Source organism: Camelus ferus, chromosome 11 (genome assembly GCF_009834535.1).
Source record: "Camelus ferus isolate YT-003-E chromosome 11, BCGSAC_Cfer_1.0, whole genome shotgun sequence".
Lineage (NCBI taxonomy): Eukaryota > Metazoa > Chordata > Mammalia > Artiodactyla > Camelidae > Camelus > Camelus ferus.
Window position 1 is genome coordinate 25,920,814 of NC_045706.1, and position 27,440 is coordinate 25,948,253.

Consider the following 27,440-nt stretch of genomic DNA (forward strand, 5'->3'; position numbering starts at 1 on the left):
AAAGAAGTGGCTTCTGACTGCTTTAGGATTAAGTCCCAAATGTGTGCATGTAAGGCTCTTCATGACTCGCCCCCACTGGCCTCCACCCCAGGTCCTCGAATGTACCTTCTCTCTGTCCCTTTGCATGTATTATTTCATCCACCTGGCTCACTTTTCCTCCCTTACAGCTCCAACTTCCCTTTGCTAACTCCTAAGTAGTCTTCACTTCTTCAGCGAGGTCACCTGGCACTGCTTGCTCAGGTCAGCACCCCAAGCTCCCCTCTTTGTAGCACTCCACATGCCTCACGTTAACCTGCTTAGTGTCTGTTCTCACAAACGTTCGGCTCCCTAAGGACAGGGCCTGGGGCTGTGCTCTTCCCAGGGGTTGTATCTATTGCTCGTGCCTGGCAGTGCCTGGCCCTTGTGAGTTGGTCAGTTATAAAAGAACAAAAGGATGAATGTGAAATGCAGGTGAGTAGTGGGGGAAGAGGACACAGAAGTTAGGCTAGAGTGTCCATTTCAGAACTTGGTGTGTGTCCATGGGAAGTTACCTAATATCTCTCAACTTGTTTGCCTGTCCTTGGGGAGCTCTTCAGTGGATTCAGCAAGATATGTTTTTGTACATGGTGAATGCTGAGGTGCATTAGTTCACCCGGCCTATAAGAGTCAATGTGTGTTTCTGTCTCTATGTAGACTGTAAATTCCTGCGGTGGACAGAGAGCACAGGGCCTGATACGAGTGCAGCATAAAATACACATTGAATTATGTCCTCAGCAGCAGTGGCCTAAGCTAGCTGGATTTTGAACTTCAGCCATAACCCTCTGGGAACATCTCAGCAAACTGAGCCAGCTTCTCTGCTCTCTTCTGCTCTCTTGCCTTTGTATAAGCATTTAAAGCTAACTTACTGTTAATTCATTGCTCACTATCCCAAGTGTCCATTATTACATAGACTGTAACTCAGAATGACATTTTTCTTGTTTTCCTTACCATGTTTCTTTGGAATTAATACCTTTCTTCTTTTTTCCTATTATCTCTTTGTATCCACTTTACTACCTTTTATCTGCTACAGGCTGAATGTGTCCCCCTGAAAAGTCATGTTGAAACTCTAACGCCCCATATGATAATATTTGGAGATGGAACCTTTGAAAGGTAATTAGGTTGTGAAGGTGGAGCCGTCAGTACCCTTACAAGAAGAGATGCGAGAAAGATGTCTCTCTGGGCTGTGTGAGGACACAGCAAGAAGGAGACCGTCTGCAAAGCAGGAAGAGCACTCTCACCAGGCACCAGATCTGCTACCACTTTGATCTTGGACTTCCCAGCATCCAGAACTGTGAGAAATAAATGTTTTTTTAAGCCACCCAGCTTATGATATGTTGCTCTAGTGGCCCGAGCAGACCAAGATACCAGTTATTTCTATTTTTTATCTTCAAAAAAATTTTATCTTTCCTTCCTTTCTTCCTATAAATGTTTACTGGGCATCTAGTCTGTGCTAGTTGCTAAGGCAACAAAAAGGCTTTTAGCTTTGTGTGGAGGGAGGGTAGGGTGGTCAACAAATAGGCAAGTATAGTAGTGTGGTAATTACCACAGCAGAGTAGACACTGGATGCGAGGAGCACAGATGAGGGTCAGCACAGTCTGGTGGTTTCTAGGACGCAGTGTCAGACCTGAGCCAAAATTTTAGGGATACACAGGAGGCAGCCAGCCAGCTGAAGAGAGTGATGCTGATGGTGGAATGTGTTCAGGCAATGGGAGCACCACATGCTATTGAATTTTAAAATGCAGGTCACTGGGTCCCCAGGCCTCAGCAGTGCCATGCATGCAATTAACATGTTTTTCACCCCAGGGTTCCTCCCACACTGTGGAAGCTGCAGTGGTTTGGAACATATACTCAACTCAGAGCTACATAAGAATTAATATCCTGAGGGACAACCCTCAACCAATGGGGGGACAGAAGTACAAATGGGCAGAGAGAAATCTTTTCAATGGAGACAGAAACCCTCTTGACACAACATGATTTATGTTAAATTTATGAATTAAACATAAATTCAGCAAGTATTTGTTGAATGCCTGGTATGTGCCAGGAAACCTAAAACCTAAGTATTGGACCAACAATGAACAAAACAATAATGAATAAGACAGATACTGTCTTTGTTCTCTTAGAATCATAAGTCTCATGGGAAGGTGGACTTTAATCAAAGAATTTCGTGTTTCAGCAGCACACATACTAAAATCAAAGAATTTCAACTATAATGAGGCTATATAAATGGGAGGAATGTAGTGCTAGGAATGTTAAAAAAAAAAAAAAGTGAGAGAAGGGAGAGATAAAGAATGAGAAACTGTGCTAGCCAGTTAAAGATCTGGGTATAACAACAATAGAAAAAAATTTTTAATGGGCAAAAAAATCCCAGTAGACATTTCTTCAGAGAAGATATACAAATGTCCGGTAAGAATATGAAAAATGTTCAACATCACTAGTCTTTAGGGAAATGCCAAGCAAAACCACAATGAGAGCACTTCATACCCACTAAAATGGCGATAACAAAAAAGACAGACAATGACAAGTGTTGGCAAGGATGTGGAGAAACTGGAATCTTCATACATTGCTAGTGGAAATAAAAAATGGTGCAGCTACTTTGGAATATGTTTTGACAGTTCCTCAAGGTGGTAAACATAGAGTTACCATACGACCTAACAATTCTACTAGGTATCTACCCAGAAGAATTAAGTCATGTCCACGCAAACTGAACTGTATACGTCCTCCACCCCACCGTGAAGCATTTTTTTTTTGAAGTACAGTTAGTTACAATATGTCAATTTCTGGTGTACAGCATAATGTCCCAGTCATGCATGTATATGCATATATTCATTTTCATATTCTTTTTCATTAAAGGTTATTACTAGATATTGAATATAGCTCCCTGTGCTATACAGAAGAAATTTGTTTTTCATCTATTTTTATATATAGTGGTTATCATTTGCAAATCTCAAACTCCCAAATTTATCCCTTCCTACCCCTTTTCCCACAGTAACCATAAGATTGTTTACTATGTCTGGAGGTCTGTTTCTGTTTTGTAGATGAGTTCATTAGTGTCCTCTTTTTTCTTTTCTTTTTTTTGGGGGGATTCCACATGAGTGATATTCTATGGTATTTTTCTTTCTATTTCTGGCTTCCTTCACTTAGAATGACAATCTCCAGTTCCATCCATGTTGCTGTAAATGGCATTTTATTTTTTTTATCACTGAGTAGTATTCCATTGTATAAATATACCACAACTTCATTATCCAGTCATCTGTTGATAGACATTTAGGTTGTTTCCATGCCTTGGCTATTGTAAATAGTGCTGCTATGAACATTGGGGTGTGTGTATCTTTTCAAATTAGAGTTCCCTCTGGATATATCCCCAGGAGTGGGATTGCTGGATCATATGGTAAGTTTATTTTTAGTGTTCTGAGGAATCTCCATACTGTTTTACATAATGGCTGCAAAAACCTTTCAAGATTTTTAATTGATTAGGTAATTTTAAAACTGCCCTTTCCTAACGTGTTTACCAGTCCATTCTATTCACTTGCTTTCAACACCAAAACAATATCAAAGTTTTAACTTTTGAAACATTTCAAAGTCAATTTACTTCACTGTGGAATGTCTGCAGCCAAATGCTTGAAAACAACTCAGCGTAAGCATCAGTGGACACTGGTTTCACAGGTGCTGGAAGGAATACAACAATGTATGTGAGATCCCTAAGCTAATTACCTCTGCCTGGGTTCTTTATGCACAAATCCTTCATCGGCTGTGGCTCTATCCCAGCCTTGTGGCTAGTGGATATGTGAATGTGGGCTAATAAGCAAGCTTGTTTAATAGAAGCAAATAGTCTGTTGTGGAAAAATAGAAGTGGCTCTGAAATCAGTGAAAAATAGTAAAGTTGAAATCATTTAATGAAGAATTTTAGGGCTTAATAGATTTTTAATGTTTTCTATAATAAGTAATAAACCCACAGTAGACTTATTTTTTAGATTTTGAAAAAGATTTGTTACAACAAATTCCCCATAAAATAATGTCTAGATTCTGAGACATTACTATTAATAGTAAGATTTATCTCAAAGAATAAATCAGTAAAAGCATTAATTATCTCAAATGCAAATACAAATGAGGTAACATTTTCCAAATACCAACTTAGTAATCATCTTTTTCTTTATTGTGGAAAAATATACATAAAATTTACCACTTTAGCCATTTTTAAATGTACAGTTCAGTGGCATTAAGTACATACAAAGTTTTGTGCAATCATTACCATAATCCATTTCTAGAACTCTTTTTTAAATTAGATAAATTTATTAACAGAAATTTTCCCAGAAGAAAAATACTAGATTGTTTCACTGTAGTATTTTATCAAAATTTTCAGGAAAAATAATACTAAGCTTTTAATTAAATTTTGAAAAACTCTTATTAAAAATAAAAATAGAACACTTACAAACTTATTTTATCTGGCCATCATAAACCTGTTTTTAAAACCAGACAAACACATTATAGAGAACAAAACTGCAAACCAATGTTCCTCATGAACGTAGGTACAAAAATCCATAGCAAATTATTGGCAAGTCAAACGCAGCAAAACAGAAATGTTTTACTACATGAGAAAGAAGAGCTGTTAATCCCAGGAATGCAAGATTAATTTAACATTTAAAAATCAGTCATTGTTATACAACTAACAATGCAAGGTAAATGCAGTCTTCTTCCTTTTCTCTTGTAAGTATCTGTACGATGTAAATGTCCAGGGCATAAGGGTTGTCTTTCATTTGTTGTATAGTGGTGGATGCTGTCATCTTCCAATAAAATAGAGATATTTTGATTTCCATCATTTTCTAATTTGCAGACATATATATTAAATACAGAATAAGTAGAAATGGATTTTTCACATTCATAAAAAAATCAGTCATTGTAAATTATAATTTATTTTTATTGAGTTAGCTTTGGGGGGATTATTTTTTATTCAACTGTAGTTGCTGTGCAATTTTATATGTTACAGGTGTACAACATCCTGATATTCACTATTTTTAATGATTTCACTCCATTTATAATTATTATAAAACACTGGCTATATCCCTGTGTTGTACAATATATCCTTGTGGCTTATTTTATACCTAATTTTATACCCAATAGTTTATACTCCTTAATTCCCTATCCCTATATTGCCCCTCCCCATTCCCTCTCTCCACTGGTAACCACTAGTTTGTTCTCTATATCTGTAGGCCTGCTTCTTTTTTTGTTATATTCACTAGTCTGTTAGATGTTTTAGATTCCACATATAAGTGGTATCATACAGCACTTGTCTTTCTGTCTGACTTATTTCACTTAGCATAATGCCCTCCAAGTCCATCCATGTAGCTGCAAATGGCAAGTTTTCATTTTTAATGATTGAGTAGTATTCCATTGTGCATATGTGTGTGTGTACAGGTATATATATACACACACACACACACATACCCCACATTTTCTTTATCCATTCATCAGTTGATGGACCCTTAGGTTGCTTCCATATCTTGGCAATTATAAATAATGTTGCTATCCTCGCCCACATTTGTTAATTATGTTCTTTTTGATGATAGCCATTCTGACAGGTATGAGGTGATATCTCATTGTGGTTTTGATTTGCATGATTAGCAGTGTTGAGCATCTTTTCATATGCCTGTTGGCCATCTGCATTTTTTCTTTAGAAAAATGTGTATCAGTTTTGCCCATTTTTCAATCAGGTTTTTTTTTTTTTCATGCTGAGTTGTTTGAGCTGTTTGTATATGTTGGATAGTAGTCCCTTGTGAGTTGTATCATTTGCAAATATTTTCTCTCATTCAGTAGGTTGTCATTTCAATTTGTTGATGAGTTCCTTTGCTATGCAAAGCTTTTACATTTAATTAGGTCCCGTTTCTTTATTTTTGCTTTTATTTCCTTTGCTTTAGGAGATGGATCCAGGACAGATCTAGATGAATCTAGAAATCTTTCAACATCCAAAACAGAAACTCTGTACCCATTAAAACATTAACTCCCTTTTCTCTCCTCCTTCCAGCTCCTGGTAACCTTTGTTCTACTTTCCATGTCTATGAATTTGAGTACTCTATGTCCCTCATATGAGTGAAACCAAACAACATCTGTACTTTTACATAATGCTTATTTCACTTAACATAGTTTTCAAGGTTCATTCATGTTGTAGCAAATACTAGAACTTCATTCCTTTTTAAAGGTGACTAATATTCTACTATATGTATATACTACATTTTATTTCTCCACTAATCTGTTGATGGGCACCGTAGACTTTTAGCTGACGAGGGAGATAGGATAAAAATTATGTTTGAGGAGGACCACCCTGAAAGCTGTTATTTTTCCAAATCAGATCTTAGGATGTATGAATTTTTTTCCCCAAATTTGTGAATTCAGTTATTTAAACAGTTTCAGAAAGTTATGAAAAATAAAATGCAGCTTTATATTTAATGAAACATTAGTACTGAAAGAAAAAGTACATGTAATGGAGAGGCTTAAAAAATCAAAAGTTGCAGATTTTTTGAGTGAGAGGTGGGAAAGATGTGAATCCTTCCTAATCTCAAGCTTCAGGAAGGTAAACAGAGCCAAAACAAATTCCAAGTGTTGTTTTTTTTTCCCAAGTCCAAGAGCTCAGAGCAACCTTTGGCTGGCAGGTCACAACCTGCATATATATAAAACTTTGCCAACAGGCAATCCTGACAGTTACTAATATCAAGAAGCTAAGATGGAGCTGCTGGAAATCATTACTCTTGCTCTTATGATTTGTGTCACTTTCCTGGGTTTCCTTTTTGTGTGGAAGAAAAGTCACAAAAGGGGAAAGCTCCCCCCTGGCCCAGCTCCCCTTCCCATCATTGGGAATCTGATGCAACTAAATCTCAAAGACATCCCTGCATCTCTCTCCAAGGTAAGAGGGTTTCATTAGGGGCTGATCATCTCCAGGCAAGGGGGTCATCTTCAGGCTCTTCAGATCATCTTCAAGATTTCTTAGTTTTACTCATCACTGTATGTCTATTTCTGTATTACAAGATAGATAGCCTTTTTTTTTTTTTCCTGGATTGGATCACTTTAGAGCAGGTAAGTGAGTTGTGCTGACCTGACCTGAGATATAGGTTGAATTATAGTGAATGGGGAAATTCTGGGGTCAGAACATATTTTAATTGAAAGGCTTCCAAGCCCCTCTTGCATATAACACTTAGCAAAAGGCAAGCCTAGCAAATGTGAAAATGTAATAAGTTTCCTCTTATATTATTATTATTTCTATTTTATACTAAATACTCTATGGGATGATTTGTGGTCCTCCTCCTAAAGAGTGATTCCCACATCTTGTTCTGACACAGCCCAACTCTGCTACCCTAACTGACATTCGCTCCTGTGGATATATTCTTTGGGGAAAAGATACCTCCATGAGTTCATTGTGCAAGCATATATTCTCCAGAACAACCTAAATGTCCACAGATGGATGAATAGATAAAGAAACTATGATACACACACATACACACACACACACACACACACACACACACACACATACTGGAATATTATTTTTCCTTAAAAAAGAAAGAAATCCTGTCATTTACAACAACATGGATAAAGCTGGTGGATATTATCCTAAGTGATTTAAGCCAGACACAGGACAAATACTGTATGATCTCATTTCTACGTGGAATCTAAAATAGTCAGACTTACAGAAATAGTAGCATGGTGGTTGCCAGGTACAGACGAGGGGGAAATGGGGTGACGGTGCTCAATTTTGCTGTAAAGAGGTAAGTCATGCTGTAGTAATTGGAAGTGAATAGAATCCAGTGCACAAGTTGGAGAGTTGGGCCTTTTTTAGGAGCATGGAGAGTCATTTATAGTAACAGAAAACTATGTACATGGGCACAGATGCAGGTAAACAGGTAGATGCTATGGTGGAAGCATATGGAAATTCTCTTCTCTTTTTTTCCACTATCTCTGTGAAATAGCAAAGTCTTCAGCTGAGTGTGAGGCTGGGTGAGAAGGGCCTGGCATTTTGAACCCCAAAATAAAGAGATACTCTCATTCAGAGGAACAAAGGAAGTAAGTTTCATTTTCCTGGGACAGAGAAAAGGGGTACAAAGGGACAAAATTTTCCATCATTTAAGGGTAAGTTAAAAAAAGGAAAGGCAGAAAGAAAAAAAAAATTAGGTGACAAGTCCAGAAGTTTTGCCTCTTAGAAATAATCATCATAAACCAAAAAATTGAGGATTATAATATACAAATGGGTTTTTTTTTACAAATGGATTATTAAATGTAATTTTATTTTTCAACAATTAAGAACTTGAACATGTTTCCATACCATTATATATCTTCACATAAGTAATTTCAAATGGCTGTTTTGAATTTAATTGCGTGGATGTAAAATAAGTTTGAAAACCAACCCCAGCTGTCAGCTGTTATAGTACTTTACTTTTCCCCTTGACACAATGCTATCATAAATGTATAGATTTCATCCTTTTTAATACCTGCTTCATAAGCTCTCCTCCAAGCCCTTATCCTGGTGGCTTCCTTCTCACCTTTAGTTTTATCTTAATTGTTACCTCCTCATAGATTCCTCACCTCTCTATTTTCTTAAGTTTCCCCATGATCATCTAACAGTACGTTCTTTATCATTTTCATAGAGTTATGAAATTTGTATTGCAGTTTGTATTGCAAATGTAGTTTGGCAATTTACTGCCTGTTACTTCCACTAGACTCTAAGTTCCTGGGCTGTGCACAGTGTCTGACACAGTATAGGTGCTTAGTAAATATTTGCTCAATGCTTGCACATATAAAGGAAGGAAAGAATGAACCCATGACTGTACCCCAGGGTTAAATTCCTAAAATGAAATTAATAGGGCAAAGTCTAAGCTACATGTGAATTACTAATTTTCACCAAAGCCTCCAATGGAGAGATTTCACAATAGCACTCACACAACCCCTTGCATCTCGTTCCAGTTGGCCAAACAGTATGGCCCTGTTTATACTCTGCACGTTGGCCCTCATCTCACCGTGGTCTTACATGGATATAAGGCAGTGAAGGAAGCTCTGATTGATCAAGGCGACGAATTCCTTGGCAGAGGAACTGTACCAATTGTTGACAATACCCAGAAAGGATATGGTATGTTTCAAATCAAAATACAGGTTACTTCTCTTTAGCAAAAAAAAGTCTGATTAACTAACTTTATGAGTGTCTGTTCTGCACCAAGCAACAAATGAGATGCTGCAATACCACACTGCAGTTCTAACTACCCACAAGTAGTGCAGACACCATAGGTTAAGGGTGTCGTTCCCAAAAAGACTACCCTCACTTCAGATGCTAGCCACAAGTTCAGGGGTCTCCAGGCTACCCATACTTCTGACCAACTGGCTAAAAATTTAGGGTTCCCATGACCACCTCAGGTACAATAATTTGCTGGAACAACTCACAGAACTCAGGAAGATGCCATACTTAGAATTACAACCTTACAAATGGAAAGACACACAGGGCAAGGTTTGGGAGGGTCCCACATGCAGAGCTTCTGTATTCTCTTCCTAGGAATCAGAATACATTACCCATTTGATGCATTGGTGTGTTCACTAACCAGAAAATTCACCAGAGCTTTGGTGTCCAGAGCTGTTAACTGGAGCTTCATTAGTTGGGCTCTAGTTCTTCAGTAGGATAATGGGCTCACAGACAATTCATTTTATATTATGTTTCAAAACTTAGATATGTGTTACATATATTCCTTTATGTTTCAGTTATTACACACACACACACAAAAAAAGTCCTAGAACAGCCTGAAAATCTCCTCCAAACCATTAAAATTGTAAAACTGCAAGTTCCGGAGAAATAGAAACTTAATTCTTTTCAAAGCATATTTATGAGCAATTAAATATTATGCAGTATACTAAGTGATCAAAGAGAAGCAATTATTTAGCTCTCTTATATAAGATCGGGATGAATTTGCTCACCTGAAGAAGCAACCAAACCTTTCCTCTACTTGTTCCCTTTTTTCTAAACAAGGTGTGTGTGAGTTTTATATTAATTTTTAACTGGAATAGGAGGCTGCTGAGCTGAATTGAGCTCAAGAAGGGAAAAAATTATTGCTCAAAACATTGCAGTTTTCACAACTCTGAGACAACTGGTTTACAAATTTCCTATAAAATTCTTGCTACTGGTTCTTACTTGCCTGTAATGAGAAGAGATAATTCAACTCTTCCTTTCCTAAAACTTTCTATCCTGGAAAATAACAAAGAGAAGAGGGTGGAGGGTATAGCTCAGTGGTGGAGTGCGTGCTTAGCATGCGTTGTACTGGGTTCAATCCTCAGTAACTCCATTTTTTAAAATTAAATAAATAAACAAGCCTAACTACATCCCTGCCCACCCTCACCCCCCCCAAAAAGAGAAGAACCATTCACTGATATTTTAGTTTTCCTTCTTCATTAATTTATTATGGCTGCCATAACAAAGTACCAAAAATTGGATACAAACCTTAGAACAACAGAACTCTATTGTCTCACAGTTTTGGAGGTCAGAAGCCTGAGATCAAGATGTCAGTGAGGTTGGTTCCTTCTAAGAGCCATGAGGGAGAATGTGTTTCATGCCGCTCTCATAGCTTCTGGTGGTTTGCAGGCAAACTTCGTTGTCCTTGCCTTGTAGATGTATCACCCCAATCCTTGCTTTCATGTTCACATGGCATTCTCTGTGTGTGTATGTCTCTGTGTCCAAATTTCCCCTTTTAAGAAGCATACAGTCACATTGGGTTGAGCCCACCCTAATGATCTCATTTTAACTCTGCAAAGACCCCATTTCCAAGTTAGGTCACATTCACAGATACTAGGGGCAAGGGCATCAGCATATTTTGAGGGGAAACAATTCAACCCATAACACCTTCCTAAGTGAGGTATCTGCTAAAATACTAGATGGCTTTCTGATCTAGTGATGTTTGAACACTGTAATATAGTGCTGCAGATTCCTGCAGTTTGTGTCTTAACTAATCAATTTGTTGAAACATTTTCTGTTAACTATGAACTCAATATTTTGCCTAGTTTCTTAATCTTTAAACATTTATCTCTGACAGATTGTAACAGCTCAAACCTTTATGTTATTCATTTGATCCACACACCAGTATTAGGTGCCATTGTTCACTCACTAAAGTGCAAAAAATTAAAATTACTTAGTGCTCTTCAAGGTTTGGAGAAACAGCCACTCATCCCTTACCTGGAGGAGTGCAGATGCTATAACATTTTTGGAAAATAATCTAGTGTATCTGTGGACTAGAAACTGCAGTGACTTTTTGAGGAATCTAGTTTACATAAATAGAAACAAATGCACTATGTAATTATTCACTCACACACAAGCTCACCCTAACACAGTAGGTGTGGGGAGGGCATCGCTTCCTTGGAATACTCCAAGCCTATAGGAATGTAGGTGTGCTAAAGAGAAAGAAGTATATTTTTAAAAAATATATTTACATAATAGGTATAGATTCTGAACAAAGTGAGAAAAATAAGAAAGCATTCCAGTTATCTCCTGTTGTGTAACAAACCTCCCAGACTCAGGGATATAAAACAACAACTTTTTTTTTCTTTTTATACTAATGGATTCTGTGATCAGGAATTTGAACAGGGCACAGTGGAAGTGAAGTGGCTTTTCCTGATCCGCAAGGCCTCGGGCCTCAGAAGACATCCGTTTTTTCCCAAATAGAGCAGCTAAGGGTGATTCAAATGGTAGAGGGCTAGAATCATCTGGAGTCTTCTTCATTTCCAAGTGTGGCTTCTGGGCAAGGATGACCCAAAGGCTGCACTCAGCTGGGACTGTCAACAGAGCATCTCCGAGTGGCCTGTCCACATGACTTGGGCTTCTCGCCAGTGCCAGGAATCCAGGAAGGGGTGTCCTGAGGTGGGGCATCTGGAGAGTGAGCATTCCAAACTGCAAAGCTTCTTTAGACCAAATCTCGGAACATAGGACCATGTTTTATTTGTTGCAGGTAATTCCCAAAAGCCAACTCAGATCCAAATGGAGAGGAATTAGGCTTCCCTTCTTAATGGGAAAGTGGTGGTGGTCACACTGCAGAAGAAAATGAGGGTTGAGAGATACTGTTGTAGTTCTCACTGGAAAACACAATCTGCCCACAGTGAGCAGGTGAGAGAGAAAAGTATCACCTTTGTACTGATAAGGGAAAACTTGAAGAATATAGGTTTAAGTGGGAGCCAAATGGTCCTGCAATGGAAGCTAGAATCAGAGAGGATTCCGCACTGAGTCATAGACAACACTGGACCAAAGCTGAACTCTCCTCAGAAGAAACTGACTAGTCTGTGTAAGATTCGTGTGCATATATGTGTATATTCCCAGATTTGGACTCCCCCAAAACACTTTAATTTGGGGACAGGGCAATAGAAGATACAGGTTTTCCTGTGGAATACTGTCAAAAGCTCTGACCTTAAACTTTTACTTGTCAGCATCAGTGAATCAAAGCAGCCTTCACATAGCTCATTTACTGTCATCAGTCCCTAGGAATATACTGGCACGCTCTCCTGCCATCACATTTGCCTAGCATGGATTCCAACTCTGGAAGAATTCAACCATCTTCTCTGTGCTTGTGCCCAGAAGATAAGTGCTGCTAGAAAAATTCTCCAGGGATTACACTGGCTTCCCTTTAAATTAATACCTTTAAACCTCAATTAGAATTTTAATACCACGTATTCCTCTGTTTGGCTCCCTTTTCCAGTCTCAGAGACTCTTCTTTCCTCCTAAGTAACACCCCCACTATGCATATCTATGCTCAGAACCATTGTATCAGAACACTCATTGTAACAACAGAAGTATCAGAAAGAATTCTCAGTTTCTTAACATTTTATCTATAGGTCTATCTGCCTCTACACTCATATTCTCCTTTTTCCCCCCTCCTGTTACAATTGAAAAAGTATCCCTTTTCTTAACAGGGACAATTTCCATGTGTGCTCTAAATCCTATATTATCTCACCTTCCCAAGAATCTTACTTTTTTGATAATGCCTTCTTCATCCCAGATTATCCACGTTTCTCTGCTTGTCCTGAGAGCCAGTCCTCTCTTTTCCCTTATTGGTCCTGGTTCACAATGTTAGAGAGGCCACAGGCTGAAATTCAACCGCTGGCTCTGGCTGGAATCAATCGAAGACAGGCACTGGTCAGAGACTGGAAAGTGGGAGAGCCAGAGGTCCCCGTCTCTCTGTGCCTCAGATGGCATCTCTTCCATGAGCTGCGTGTCCCCTGTGGCTCCAGCTCCTTTAGAATTGGGCCACTTGGTTTCAGCCCTGGCCAGGTAACCCCAGCCCTTGAGCTCTGGTCACACCAGCTCCTCCCCTTGTCCCTTCCATGGGGAGATGGTAGCAACTTTCCGTTGTTGATAATTACCAGTTGTCTCCCTGTCCCTGGTTTGGCTTCTCAGTGTTTCCATATCTTAAAACTAATTCCCTGGGTTAAACTTCCTCTGTTTTAAATATTTCGAGAGACTTCTCTTTTCTTGTTTGCACTGAGAGTGATAAACTCACTCACATGCACATTTTCCTCAGCACTCTCCTCACAACTCCCTTTAGTTTGTCCCAGGTTTCTTATCCCTTAACAACCAAACTTCTCTAAAGAGGCATTCACAATGAAGGGTAATTCCCCTTTAGAAATCTGTCTTGAGAGATAAGGCAAGATGTGGAAAGAAATTATAAACAAGAATGTTTACAGTCGTAATATTTTTTGAATCTGGCATACAGCAGTGTCAACTAAACAAAAAATGCACAACGTGAGAGCTGTGAGTTCAGTTTTATTTGGGGACTTACTGAGGACTATAGCCCATGAGACACCTCTCAGATACCACTGAGGAACTGCTCTGAAGAGGTAGTGCGGGAGGTCAGTACACATACAATTTGGTGAAGGGAGTACATGCAATCAAGTTCCATCTCAGTGGAAGGGTGCTGCTAGCCATGAGGAACAGATGTCTCCTTTAATGGCTTTAGTGCTTTTCTAAGTATGAGAAGATGCAGGAAATTGGGTTCATAAAATGTTCTCGAAATATCTAATTATATCTGAAGACCTGTTCTGTCAGTTTTCGTAGAGCACAGTGTGCCTCACTCCTGATCCTCCACCCTGACCTTCCTTAGTCTTGAAAGTCGATGACTGCAGTGACTAATGACCTAATCCTTGTAGAGGATTCTTTAGTTGGCACAGGAGAGCAGTGCAAATTTATTAAGTGGAAGAATAAAGAGCAAAAAAAGAGCAATATTTAAATGTCTAATTAATTTTAAATAATTTAATCAAATTTATAATTACCTTTTGATTTAAAGGTGATATAAAAACACCATTTAAAAATTTGGAGAGATAAAAATATTCCTAAAAACAATAATAATAATGTTATTATTGATAATTATTATAAATGTTAGATGTTATAGTAATTGGATTATTATTAAATTGAAGTAGGGTTGTAATAGCTATAATTATATAGCTTATTAATTATATAAGAGCTCTCTTATAATTATATAAGAGCTAATATTTATTAAATACTTATGTGCCAGATACTGTGCTAGGCGTTTCACATGCATTACCACATTCAGTCAACACAATGGCCCCATGAGGAAGATATTTTTTATTTCCGTTGTAACAGATGAAAAGCTGAGGGAATAGAAGTTAAATAACTTGCCCAAATTAGAAAGTTTTGAAGCAGAGATTTGAATTCAGTTTGCCTAGCTTTAGAGGCCAGAGCCACTAACCATACTGTCTCAACACACTAACATATTTATTTTTATCTTCATGTACTATCTCCCAGATGTTGTCCATACGCACACATATTTTACATCGTTGTAATTAGAGTGTACAGACGCATTTGTATACTGATTTTTCTTTTAAAATATTAACATTTCTGATATTTTTACATGGTTTTCATGATCATAATTTTAACAATTGCTTAACTTTTCCTAATATTGATTTACTATCATTGTATAGTTGGCAGTTACTCTATCATTAGCATTTAGATTGTTTACAAATTTCTTAAATTAGCGTTGATGGCATTGCAGTGTACACATTTTTACCTTTTGTTGAATTATTTCTTTGTGTAAATTCTTAGGCGAGCAACTAATGGGTCAAAGACAATTTGAATAGTTTTTTGCTATAAATGTTGGTTTAATTCCCAAAATATGTAGTGATATGCAATGAGGCTAAATGAACACACCAAATTTGCCACAAGCTTGATTTTTTTGGGTAAAATAATTTTTTAATGCTTGCTATTTCAGTAGATGTGAAATGAATATTTAAATTATTATAAATCGAATATCTTCTGTGTGCAAGGTAAGAGATCATCATGTGTCACAGGAAATAAAATGCACCAGTCACTAAAATAAAGAACATCTGGTATAGGAATTAACACCAGTAAACAAATTGCCATAATTCAAGACAGAAAAGACAAATTGTATTAAACCAATTCACTTAAATGGAAAGAGAGATTACCTCCAGTAGATGACAGGGAAGACTCAAAGAGAAGGTTTCTGAGATGGCTCTTAAAGGGTAGCTAGAAACTCAATGAAGTAAATAGGGTGGGAGCAGAACAGCTGAGGTGAGCAAAAGGAAGAGAATGAACGAAATGCGGGTGCAAACAATGGAGGCGAGTTCAGTGAACAGCTGTGACCGGCCCATCAGCTCAGAGTTAGAGCTGAATGGCGGACAGGTTTGAGGGTTTAAAGGTGTCACAACAAGGCTGTTGAGTCTACCAAATGCTTTTTAAGCCCTAGCATAATTGTCCCTGTATTTGATTTTGAGTAACCTGGAAACTGTAGCTTAGAGGGGTGGTAGATGACTGTAACTTTTCAAATCTGTAAAAATATTAGAACCCCTTGTGGTGGTGTAGGATGAATTGACAAGAAAGGACAATGAGAAAGACATTTTGGAGGTGGAATCGGCAGGGCTTCCCAATTGCAGACATGTAGGGTGAAAGGGAAGAGGGATGTGAAGACGCCCTGAGATTTGGGTTTGGGGCACTAGGAAACTGGTGGTGCGTTAAGAGAAGTGGGGAATTCAGGATACGTAACTGATTTTGTACAGAGGAAGACATGAAAAAGCACTGGTATAGAATATACTGAATTCCTTTACTCCTGTGTTTCTTCTTATTCAGATTAGGCTGACATTAGCTTAATCTCAGTAAGACAGAGAGAATAGAAACATAAGTTCCATATCGATCTGCTTTGAAGCTGCTTATCCTCTAACAGAGAAAAATCACATATGGAACTAAACCACAAAGTTAGAGAGAGATGAAGTGTAAAAACAGACACGCATGAAAGGGGTTTGCAAGAACACGCACCATCTTTAACAACTTTAACATCTTTACCATCTTTAACAAAATCAGAGAGCCTTTCCCACGCTTGGAAATGTTCTCCACCTGCCAATGATCCCCTGCCTGATTCCATCATCTCTGCCCCCTGTTGACCAGAGCTTGGGTTTTATTTCCTTTGTGACAAATATCTCCCCCAAACCACAGAATATGTTGTGCTCTTAAAATTCCAGTTTCTGGATCCCTGATAAGGGACACTGGGAACAGTTTAAGGTAGACATGAGCTCCACTCTAGGGAAATCTGACTGCATAATACAAAATGCTTTCCTGCTCTTTGCTTCTTTTCCTAAGGAATCATTTTCAGTAATGGAGACAGGTGGAAGCAAATGCGGCGCTTCTCCCTCATGACCCTAAGGAACTTTGGGATGGGGAAAAGAAGCCTCGAGGAGAGGGTCCAGGAGGAAGCCCAGTTTCTGGTGGAGGAGCTCAGGAAAATGGAGGGTGAGTTCCACTGATCATCCTTTGGGGGCAAAGGGGACTTGCTACACACACAGCCTCCAACTGAAGTGCCTCCTTTGAGAAACACTCAGTGGTCCATGATCAGCTCTATTAATTAGGGGGTTGGCTAAGAAAAAAAGGTGAGAAGAAAATGACCCAAAACTGTTGCTTAGGAAACTCTCAAATCCCTTTGTTTGGATTCATTTCCCAACTTCAGCACTTACTGGGTATGTAAATTTGGACAAGTTACTTAACTTCTCCAAGAGGCAGTTTCCTCATCTGAAAAATGGGGCTAAAAATCAAACCTCAGAATGAGGGTTAAATAATATACTTTGTAAAACATTAACACAGTATCCAGCATGCAGTAAATTCTCCATAAAGTTACTTGTTGCTCTTATGATTATTATAGCATTCATAGAATAACATAATAATTAGTAGTAGTAGCATGGTATAATACTATAGAGCATATAGTATTAGTATTGGTAGAAGAGGCTTACATCCTAATTTCGGGAAGCTTAGAGAAAACAGACTATGTATCCATCTGAGCAGAAGGGAGGCCCTGTTCTTGAAACCCTGATGCAGGTTGATGAAATTTCTCAGTGTGAGAGTTGTTTTTTTCTCACACCAGCTCAGCCCTTTGACCCTACCTTCATCATCTCCTGTGCTCCCTGCAATGTCATCTGCTCCATCCTCTTCAATGAGCGTTTCCACTACAAGAACAAGACGCTACTCTTCCTAATGGGTCTGTTAAATGAAAACTTTAATCAAATAAACTCTCCCTGGAGCCAGGTAAGGCCAAGACTGCATCTGCCCTTGCGGTTGATCTCAGGGGTCCACTGGGAGCCTGCGAGCAGGGTAAAGGGCTGTGAGCTCCCAGACCTGCCCCAGCGAGCACAGTGCCAGCATGAGCACCATCACCTTCCCTCCTTGTGTGTCTAATGCCGAGGGGATGAGTGCAGTGTTTCTTACTCCAGCATCTGTGGACAGTTGCCCTCTGTTCACTTATATGGGTTTACTCCCACAAAAGAAGACAGAGTGTTCCCAGGTGCCTTGGTTTCTTTTAAGACCCCTACATGCATTCTCCTCCTCTGTGACTCTGAAGTTGGCCAAGGGTGGATGAGGAGGATGAAAGGAAGGGCCACTCTTGTGCACCTGATGAACACCCTCCCTTCTCTTCTGCTTGGAAGCTGGAGGACGTTCTCCCTGGCCAGACACCACTCAGAAACCTTAGTCTCCCTTCACAAACTGAATTTCTGGTGTATTTTCTACATTTTAGATTTACAATCTATGGCCAAACTTCATAAAGCATCTCCCTGGAAAGCACAGAACATTTTCAAAAAGGGTTAAGGATGTTCAGTATTTTATTCTGGAAAAAGTGAAGGAGCATCAAAAGTCCCTGGATCCTAATAGCCCTCGAGACTACATTGACTGTTTCCTCAGCAAGATGGAGCAGGTACTGTAAGTGACATCTTTCCCTGATACTCTATTTTATCATTCCATGGAAGTGCAGGAAAGCGTAATCACAGCATGTAGGTAACTCTTGATATTTTTGCTATCTTATAGCAGTGGGGTACACTATTAACAATAATATAAATTTTAGAATGGTCCAGAGCCCTCTTTTTCCTTTGTATTTCTGCTTACTTCCTACACTTGGACATTAGCATTTAATGAAATGTTCTTTATACATATTTACTATGAGCTACATCATGTATGAAAATGCATGTTCCTGAGCATGTATTTATCTTGGGGTGGGTAAGACACACATGCATCTTCCCTACATGTTCTTTACATGTACATAGTCAGCCATTTTTGCCACAGTGCTTCCCAGATAGCATGTCATTGATCAATACATTATAAAAACCTGATTGTGTTTTCCCATAGAAACAATGTTGTTATTTGAAATTGGTGATGGGAAAGGATTCTAATGCAAATGCATTATACTTTAACCATGGGTAATAATAGTAAATATATTAAATAGAAAGTATCACACAGCCACCAACCCTCAGAATGTCACTGATTTAAAACACCAGCGTGAGTGTCCATGAGCACATCAGTAGAAAAACAGTCAAGACTGTGACAAATAGATTGTAAAAAAGATACTTAAATGTATAAACACATGTAACAACTTAAAATCTGAAAATTATTCTTTGAGTCCTATAAAATTAACCTCACTGATGCCAGAGTTCCCCAAAATATGTATAAATGAAAGAAAAACACCACTCAACTGTATCGTAAATGTACAAATTATAGCAAACATTTAATTAATAATAACTTGTATATTCTTCTTAATCTCTATGAGGGCTGATTTGAAAAGACTGATTTCCTTAGAAAACATATCAAAGGAAGGCATGTTGATACGCCTTTTACTTAATTCTCAGAAATTTCCCTGGAATCAGTAGAGGCATTTAAGCTCATTCCATTTACCAAAGATGTGCATCAAAATATCATCTTCATTCTGATGGGAAAAGTTGTTGTTGACTCTCAAAGGACTAGGCATTTGTCTGGGAAAGAGGGAAAAAAAATAGCCAGGTTTTTAATCCAATCATTTAAAATTTTATTTAGCACCAACTCTGTATCAGTCATGGTGCTTAGTAAAGGGAGTGAGATGATGAATCAGATAATACCCTGCAATTTTCTTTTGTAGCACTTGTCATAGTTTAAGAAAATATTTATTTAAATGACCTCTATATTCACCACTACACTGTATATATACTCCAAAGGGCTGAGGCAGTGTCGATTTCCCACACTTTGTATTGCCAGGAACTAGCACAATGCCCAGAATATTATAGGTGCACGTAAATATTTGTTGAATAAATAAATTAACTGATTAATACATATATAGTCCTTGGCATAATGTAGCTTACAGTCTAGTGCAAAGATCATCAAAACAAGCAGTAACAATGCAGTGCTAATGCAGGAGTTACAAGTTGCCATGGGAGAACTTGGCAGGAACACTAATGCTAGTCTAATGTGAGTCAGGGAGGGACTTCTACACCAAGGCCCACTGGATATGTCCCTGCATACGTAGGTGAACAATCAAGCCGAGAGCTGAAGGGTGAGTAAGGATTATCTGTGTAAAGATGACAGAGAAAAATATACCAAGCAGAGAAACAAGGTATGCAAAGGCCCTGAGGCCTTTTTAAAAACCAGTGGCATTAAAAGCCCACCCCACCCCCAAAAAGAAATCAGCAATGAAAACAATTTAAACATAGTAAAAAAACAAAGATTTTTATTAAATAGTTTTATACATTAAACATTCATTTATTCAACAAATTCTTAGTGACAGCTATTATGCCAAGGGTTGGAGATACATCAATAAAGATTTAATCTGTATTATTTTTCATATAGTCATGGTAAAATAGAAAGCTCACTCACTATTTTTAAGCCCTGGATCAATTTATTTTCTAACCACTTTGTGGATCCCATGCAAAAAAATATAGGTCAAAATGTTCTATCTACAAGTACAGTTGCTGTGTTAGAAATGCCATTAATAATGATGAGTGTCATATGTGAGCGGCTGGGGCTGGGAATGCCTGAGTCCTTGTAAGTGAAGGAAACAGACCAGTCACAAACCAGTGACTTCTCTACATTGTGCTCTCATACAGCTTATCATCTAGTTTTTTTCATTAAATATAATAAAAGAAGATGTATATATGAAGTGTTGTTCTAAGATTTTCCACCTATGAACTCTTTTAATCTTTATAATAACCTGATGAAGTGTGTTCTACTTTTTATCCCAATTTCACAGATGATGAAACTGAGTAAAGAGGTAAAATAGCTTGCCAAGGGTACACTTCGATCTGTTCATTGACTAACCTGGTATTTGAACTGGAAGTTTTGATTCCATGACCTATTTTTTATCACTACACTACAGTGCACAAAATGAAGCCTATTGCTAGTGAAGAGGTGTGATTGTGGAGTTCTGATAAGCCATTGCCTTCTTTTTTTTAATAGAGGTACTGGGGATTGAATCCAGGACCTTGTGCATGCTAAGCATGAGCTCTACCATTGAGCTATACTCACCTTCATTGTCTTCTTTCTAACTCATGTGGCCCATTAACTCTACCGTCTACAGGAGAAACAGAACCCAAAGTCTGAATTTCACTTGGAGAATTTGACAATCTGTGGATCAAATCTGTTTGTAGCAGGAACAGAGACAACCGCAAGCACCATGAGATACGGGATGCTGCTCCTAATGAAACACCCAGAAGTTCAAGGTACAGCAAATATCCTAGTGGCCAAATAAAAGATGAGCTCCTGGTACTGATGAGGGCAGGAAGACACTGATAGTGATGATTTCTCTTTGTCTGGGCTGCCTTAGAGAGCATCATGCAAAGGGCCATCCATGTGGCTTTGTGTTTGTACATCAGAATTATATCAAATGATGCTATGTAAGAGAGACCTTTAAGAACTCAAAAGTCTCTCAGTTAGGTTTAAAAACAGAGCAGCTTCTGAATCCCAGCTCTTCTATATATGATGAAGTGCTGGAGAGCAAGCCCTATTCAGATGAGGGCTGCTTGGCTTCCCCTGCTGGATTCTTATCCTGGGCCTGCCAGTACCTGGCCATGTGACCTCAAACAAGTTATGTCAACTTGTAGGCCTCTGTTTTTCCATCTTGAAAACAGACAAGATTCCTCAAAGTGGAGTTTTTGGATCAATATAATTTAAAATTCAAAAATGAAATTGTGGTAGCTCTGTTTGCTCAAGCACATTCTCAGAGCACAGGACTTGGAAAGCTAGGGTTTATATTGCGCAACAAAATGGTTTTCGCCATTCTCACAAAATCTGTAGCAGAGTGGATGAGTCTGACCAAGGAGACACTCCCACCAGAGGGAGGATCAAACATTTCTCCTCTACAGCTGCTTTGCTAGGAATTATGGGATAAACCTTAATCCCTGCCACAGAGGTGGTCTCCTCACCTGTACAGGAGGACAACCAGTTCATGCAGGAGGCTGAGGACATGCCTGACCTAGCTTTTATGTTTCCTGCAGCAGACTCTCTGGTCTTTGCAGCAAAATAGAAAATAGAATTTCCATGAGGAACAGATCATGGGCTGTTTAACAGCATGTCTTTGACCTTTGGATCCTTTTCTAGGCCACTTTCCATTAAACATTGTAAGCATTTTCAGGTCATTTCCAGATCTTCAAGGGAACATTTCTTCAGTAGCATTCATGATTCATGTCTCTGCAGCCAAAGTTCATGAAGAAATTGATCGTGTGATTGGACGCAACCAACGCCCCTCCATGATGGACAAGATGAAGCTGCCCTATACAGAGGCCGTGGTGCATGAGATACAAAGATACATCACCCTCGTTCCTTCTAACTTACCCCATACCGTGGTCCAGGACACAAAGTTCAGACAATACGTCATCCCCAAGGTTAGAGGTGTCTTGGAATCTGGGAAAGCTGGCTGGGATAGAAGGGGCAGCAGGGAGCCTCAGTGGGGCCTCTGAGAGGCATCTCAGTTCTGTTTCAGGAAGAGAAGCAATTGAGAGTCATGGAACGAACACAGGGTCAGAGTCACCTGGCCTGGGTTTGAAATCTGTCATTGCCTCAGGCCTTTCTTTCAGTTCTGTGGTCCTGTCTCTGCCTTCCTGGAATAGGGGGAGCTGACCTGGGGTTTCCCAGGCCCCCTCCCACTCTCATATAAAATGTATTAAGGGAGAAATGACTTGCATTAATGAGAATCTCGCGTGAACTGAAATCTGACTTTTCATGATGGATTTTAAAAAAAGGGAAGAGATGGAAAATGTGTCTGCAGCTCTAAGATAATCAAGCCTGGCTCTCTTCCCAGGACCTCATATATTCAGAACCTGTGGGATAGTGCTGTCCATAACAGTCAACATTTGCAGAAAACAGCATTTATCAAAACATTTACGTGCACCTTGGGCATGCAGTCAGTCTTCTGTAGTTGTTAAGGGCTTAGGTTTTACATTTAATCCATTCACGAGTATAGAAGAGGAAGAAAAGGTGCCAAACCTGTAGAGTACTACTAAATAGAAAGAGCCCCCATCTTACCGACAAATGTCAATGCAAAAGTCTACTAGCACTCAAATCTAGCATCACATTAAAAATACTGTACCACCAACAAGCGAAGGTCATCAGGGACACAGGCGAGGTCTCACACCAGAAAATACTTGTGCTGAATAGTCATTTAAAAAGGACTTTTAAAGTTCCTTTATTTATATGAAGTAAAATACTAAGCAAGCCAAAGAACATTATAGAATGCTACTGTTTGGAAAAAGTGGGAAATATGTCTGTCTTTTTTTTTTTAATCCATATGATTTCTTCCTAAGGATATATTATAACTGGTAACAGTGATTATTACATTAAAAAGGAAACTAGGAGACTTGAGTATGGGGAAAAGAAAGAGACATTTTCACTTTATACTTGTTTGTACGTTTTTGGGGTTTTTTTTTTTTTTTGGTATTTTATACCATGTGCATGCATGCATTACCTACTACAATAATTGTGAAATAATGTTTCAGGAAATTTAAAATGAAGTAAAAATAGAAAGAGGAAGATTTCACTTAAACAGAGGTGCTTTATGATCAGATAGAACTTGGGTCAAATTCTAACCATGCCACTTGCTAAAAATATAACCTCAAGCAAATTATATTTCTTCTCTTTGAATCTCAATTTCTGCATTTATACAATGTTAGCCCCCCCCCCCCAGAAAGCATACTGGATATGGCTGAAGTGAGAATTAAATGAGGTTTATAAACAACTAAGCACAGTGTCAGGTGAATGTGAAGTATCCCATGTAAATGGCAGTTATCATTATTATGTTGTCATTTATACCTCACAAAATCTTATGGGGAAAGAGGAAAGCCTATTGTCACCGCACCCCATTTTATGATTGAGGAAAGTAGGGTTTGATCCAATAGATTCTGTAGATTACAAGGTTCCATATCTCATTTTCTTCCCCTCACACCTGAATTCAGAAAGAAAAAAACTGTGAAAAGTGAGTTTTCCCCATTGGAGGCAGCAATTCCAGTAAAGCGTAAATCTAGATAGTATGGGTTGCACACCTTAGTTTTTTCAACAATTGATTATTGCACATTGACCATAACATTGTTCTTTCCACAGAGAATCATCTTATTACTCGATAAAAGATATTATATGATAGGGAGTGTGAAACAGCCATCACATAAGACAGTCCTTGCCAGGCAAGCTTAAGAGTGCTTGGTCCTATTTAATCCACTATAGTTAAGAATGTTAGACTTTTTATGAATCAAAGATAAGCATGATAATGTGCCTCTCCACTCTCCATTTCTTGGTTCCAGGGCACCACTATATTGCCATTACTGTCTTCGGTCTTGTACGATTGCAAGGAGTTTCCCAACCCAGAGAAGTTTGACCCAAACCACTTTTTGGATAAAAATGGCGGCTTCAGGAAAACAGAATACTTCATGCCTTTTTCCATTGGTAAATACAAATACACCCCCTCCAAACCATACATTTGCACATTTTGGACAACTTTTAGCTTCATTGAATGTATGGCATAAGTAATCCACTGATGATAGTAAAGTCAATCAAATCAATGTTATAAACCCCTATATCAGGATGGAGCCATTTAAGTTTGTATACCAATAGGATCAGGTGAGTATTCCAGGGACTATTTTGTTGTTTGGTGATTGAGTATAATGCCAGTTTTTACAGAAACCAAGGCAAATCAATTCAATTTAGATGTCACACATTACCAGATGACAGAGCGACCTGATTTTGCAAACTCTCAAACTCTAGTCTGTTGATTTCCCCTTTGTGATGTTCGACTTTTCCTAAACAAAACATTCCAATTTCTTTTAAAATTATTAACCATTATTAACTTTCTTATTCTTAGAGTCAGAGGCCATCAAAGAGACCTTGGCCACTTCACCCTTTCTTCCCCTCTGAAATTGGGAGCCTTTTTGCAAGAACTGTTGGCTCCCAGTTACTATTTCCCATGAGCTCATAAAGACAACTGGAGTTGGTCAGCACACATTCTTTCTCTTTGTTATCCTATTCAATCATTTGATTCTTATTTTCAAAAATAACAGTTAATATGTTTCATTTCTAATTACAATGATAGTAAGTATTCAGTATAAAAAATGGAAAATGCAGAAAAGCAAAAAAAAAAGAAAGAGAAAGAAAGAAAAAATTTTGCATTTTCACCCTAGAGATAATCACTGCTAATATTTTACTATATATACTTCAAAAAATTGTCTATGTATACATAATAGATGTATATTCCAAAATAAAATCTGGTTCATTCTGCGCAATCTATTTGATAACCTGCTTTTACTTAGTGTGTTGTGATAAAAGACAGCCTGTAGTATTAAATAATACTCCATATAAACAAGTTTAGATTGCATTGTATGATAGACGCACAAGGATTTATTTAACTAATCCAATATAGATGTATGTCTAATTTTCATCCAAGTCTTTAGTGTCATAAATAACAAATGCAAGTGACAGCTCATAATTGGATCTCACTCCTACAGATAAATCCCCAGAAAGAAAATTACTGAATTAAAGAATGAAAATTTAGAGAGCTTTGATATGTATTGACAAATATCCTTCTAGAAAAACTATACCAGTTCATTGTCCTCCAGCAGTTTCTGAGTGATCCCTTTTGTTTTTGTCTTTGTATTTTATTTGCTTTTGTTTTCTTAATGGCAGTCCTGGGGACTGAACCCAGGACCTTGTGTGTGCTGAGCACGAGCTCTACCACTGAGCTATTCCCATCCCCCGTCAGTCTCTTTTCTGGTTGGTGTTTTCAGTGGCTTTTAGGAGCCTCTAGTATTTGAATATGAGCTATTGTATTTGAATTTGCTGTGCGCTAAAGGAAATGTTTCCTCCTTCCAGGGAAACGGTCCTGTGCTGGAGAGGGCCTGGCCCGCATGGAGCTGTTCCTCTTTCTCACCACCATTCTGCAGAACTTTGTCCTGAAGCCCCTGGTAGACCCCAAGGAAATAGAGACCAAACCCATTGTTACTGGGCTTTTCAGCTTGCCACCACCCTATAAGATGTGCCTTATCCCTAGATAAAAGAAGAAATTTTCTCTTTTAATAATTTAAACCAAAGTAATTAATTTTTCCTCTTACTCCCTCCTTCACCCCAATAGTCTCTCTTTTTGTTTTAAATACTGCCTAGGACAGAAACTCTACTTACTAAAAGTTTGATAGACATTAAGTCTAAAAATTCCTTGACAAAAAGGAGCTGGGTCCTGAAAACTCCAAGGATACAAACAGTACACTTATACTCTTTACAGTGCTTTATAAACCATGGTCCAGCAGAACCAAGACCATACCGACAGAAGGCCTCTGTTGGGACAATCAGCAAATAGTGAAATAGATTTCACTCTGTCTGTGGCTTTGAAGATAAGCTGATTTTCTATAGTTTTTCAAAATAGCGAAACTAATATAATGATCTATATGTATTTTTTCCTATTTCCAATTGAAAGCACTTATATGATTTATTCACAAAATAAATTCTTTTTTTCCACAGATTTTCTTTGTGTATTTGACTTTAAGCCTCAAAAATTCCTTTCCTTGAGGAGGGGCGCTCTATAATTAGGATAATGGTAAATAGATGATATTAAATGATAACCCCCATAACAAATCTCTCCCTGCCCCACCCCATCTAACTGAAGCCATTGATTTCCAGGGGGGCCCAAGGAGCCCCCTTGAATAAGAAGTCAAACCATATCCACAACTAGGATTTAGACATGCATAGCGGCCATCTTATTCAGAAAGTGGTGAGGGGCGGGGCTGGGGGTTGGAGACCAAGAGGGTAGGTTGCAAGAAAGACTGAGAACTGCCGAAGAGAACAGTGACCCAGAAGAGAATGCCCAGCAGTGACCCAGTGACATGCTGTGAGTAGCAGCTGCACCAAAAGGATGACTCAGATCCCAGCAGGCAGCCCAGCCTCCAGAACACTGGGAGGGAAAGAAGCTTTAAAAGCAGAGCTAACTTTCTGCGCACATATTCAAAACTGAAAGCAGGGACTCCAACAGATATTTGTACACCCATGATCCTAGCAGCTTATTCACAATAGCCAAAAAAAGGTGGAAACAACCCAAATGTACATCGGTGGATGAATGGATAAACAAAATGTGATGTATATGTACAGTGGAATATTATTCAGCCTTAAAAAGGAAGGATACATGGTCTAACACAAGCTACAACTTGGATGAATCTTGAAGACATCATGCCAAATGAAATAAGCCAATCACAGAAGGACAAATATTGTATGATTCCACTTACACGAGTAGTCAAACTCACAGAGACAGAATGTAGAATAGTGCTTGCAGGGGGAGGGGGAGATTGGGGAGTTATTGTTTAACGGGTATGGAGTTTTAATTTGGGAAGATGAAAAAGTTCTAGAGATGTATGATGGTGATGATTACATAAAAATGTGAATGTACTTAATGTCATTGAATTGTACACTTAAAAATGGGTAAAATGGTAAGTTTTATGCCATGTATATTTAACCACACACAAATGTATACACACACAAGTAGAGCTGAGGTACTTGAGTTAGACAGGTGGGGATTTGGAAGCTGTAAATTTTGGATCTAAATGTTAATATGATTTGCTCACATGTATCTTTGCCTTCTTCCCACCCTCACACTCCTTCCTAGCTAACAGGAATTTTGCCTTTTGTCAATCAGATTCTCCTCCTT

The 27,440-nt window shown here is 38.5% G+C and overlaps 1 protein-coding gene across 2 annotated transcripts; it reads left to right on the plus strand.

Moving 5' to 3' along the window:
• The first annotated feature begins 6,698 nt into the window (after nt 1–6,698).
• LOC102505530 (cytochrome P450 2C23-like) lies at nt 6,699–26,264 on the plus strand. 2 transcript variants are annotated; one of them, XM_014557792.2, is made up of 9 exons: nt 6,734–6,913; nt 8,965–9,127; nt 16,628–16,777; nt 17,403–17,563; nt 18,051–18,227; nt 20,850–20,991; nt 21,965–22,152; nt 24,061–24,202; nt 25,622–26,264. In XM_014557792.2, exons 1-9 carry the CDS (start codon nt 6,734–6,736, stop codon nt 25,801–25,803), a joined length of 1,485 nt encoding a protein of 494 aa, XP_014413278.1. In that variant the 3' UTR covers nt 25,804–26,264. The 2 variants fall into 2 exon arrangements, with proteins under 2 accessions (XP_014413279.1, XP_014413278.1); XM_014557793.2 differs by lacking the exon at nt 16,628–16,777 and having other exon boundaries at nt 6,699–6,913.
• The last annotated feature ends 1,176 nt before the right edge of the window (nt 26,265–27,440 follow it).